Source organism: Lagopus leucura, unplaced genomic scaffold (genome assembly GCF_019238085.1).
Source record: "Lagopus leucura isolate 7727_CA_CO unplaced genomic scaffold, USGS_WTPT01 36512-0_obj-0_obj, whole genome shotgun sequence".
Taxonomy (NCBI): Eukaryota; Metazoa; Chordata; class Aves; order Galliformes; family Phasianidae; genus Lagopus; species Lagopus leucura.
Genome location: NW_024969158.1, coordinates 1 through 1,573, shown reverse-complemented (window position 1 = coordinate 1,573; position 1,573 = coordinate 1). Strand labels below are relative to the sequence as shown.

The following is a 1,573-nucleotide window of genomic DNA, read 5'->3' as shown; positions in this document are numbered from 1 at the left end:
CTGGCAGATTGCTTTAAATACAATAAGCTGCATAGTAAATACATGTTTAATAGCTGCATATAACCTGATTCTGATGAGTGACATCTCTGTATGTCAGTTGAAATGTCTTGCCTCAAACCCTTCTTATCAGCTTGAATGCTTATTTGTACTTTATGAAAAAATGACTGATTGTAGGCTGTCTTAAAAATTTGCTTGTTTCTACTGTGTATGCTTTTCTCTCAATGTGAAATATAGGAGCTGTTGAATAACAAGGAGTTGGAAGAAGTCACCAGACAATATGAGAAAATACGTGAAGGTCAGCCATTATTTTTCCTCTCTCTCCCTCTCTCTCTCTCTCTCTATCTCTGTGTAGTATGCATGTCAATGTTGTCACATCGCTAATGACTTTGGCGAGTCTTACACTTTTATATTTTAAAACACGATTTGAGAAACTCCAAACTAGATGTTTAATAGTTACGCACTGCTTTAAATGTTACTGTATGACTATTATCAAGTAAACTTGAAAGTAAAGCAGCAGATTTGGGAGAAGTCTCCAAGAAAGTGCAGATTTGCAGTGCTTTTTAAAAAGTCTGCTGCTCATGTGCTGTTTTAGTTGACCTTCTGAAGTAAACTCAAACTCTGAAATGTCAAGTTCTGCAATAACAGATTCTGTAGGCTGTAGGATGATCTTAGAGCAGTTGAACTACAGTCATTTTCTCATGTAATAAACTCCATATTCTGATTGTCCCCAGCACTAGAATTCTCACCTAAAACAAGTTGGTAAGAGTCACTTAAGAACTCTGTATGTATCTGTATGTGAATATTTCAATAGAGATGCTCTATTTCTTTCAAGAGAGCTTTTGGTCATGGGGGAACCTCGACTTGAAAACTCCTCAGGAAAGGATAACGGGAACTAATAGGGAGTTCATCTGTAAATTTTCAAACCTCCAGATCTGTGTGCAAAAGAAAAAATAATTGAAGCTATGAAGATGACATTAGAAGAACAAGAAGAGACTCAGCTTGAACAAGATCAAGCGCTTGAAGCTCAGTTAGAAGAGAATGAAAGATTAGCTTCAGGTAATCTTTCAGTGGAAAAGGAGCAGTGATGCATAAGTGCTTTAGATGTATTGTGATAGCCACTTCCATTTTCACTTGGTTTGGGCATTAATGTTCCATAGTAAACAACAAATTTCTACTTGTTAAAAGCTTCTGTTATTTCTCTGTTCTACAGCAGGCAAAACCTAAGTGGCTTTAGTAAAAAGTCATTAATGTGGTGTTTCAAATACACATTTGAAACCATAAGGTGTCTAACCTCTTTCTGTGTATTGAGTAGAACTGGAGACGTGGAAGCATAGATGCAGAGAACTGCAGAACCAGAGCAATAGTGACCGGCAGCAAAAGGACAGGGAAAGGGAAGAGGCAAATGTGAATGAAAACCATACAGAATTAATAAAGCTGCAAAAAGAGCTGAAGGTAACTTCACTTTAAAGTTGTAACTTCAACTTAGGAGACTACTTATAACATGATAAAGTAAACTGTTACATTGATGAAGAAAACTTCCTGTACAACCTGCAGTGCAGTGTGCAATAAGGAC

The 1,573-nt window shown here is 36.8% G+C and overlaps 1 protein-coding gene across 1 annotated transcript; it reads left to right on the top strand.

Annotated features, from left to right (window-relative positions):
* Positions 1-234: 234 nt before the first annotated feature.
* Positions 235-1,452, top strand: LOC122194034 (kinesin-like protein KIF20B; the record flags this gene model as incomplete). Its single annotated transcript, XM_042894945.1, has 3 exons — positions 235-295; positions 931-1,056; positions 1,313-1,452. Coding segments are annotated over 3 exons (327 nt in total), but the record flags the coding sequence as incomplete, so codon positions are not given.
* Between the last annotated feature and the right edge of the window lie 121 nt (positions 1,453-1,573).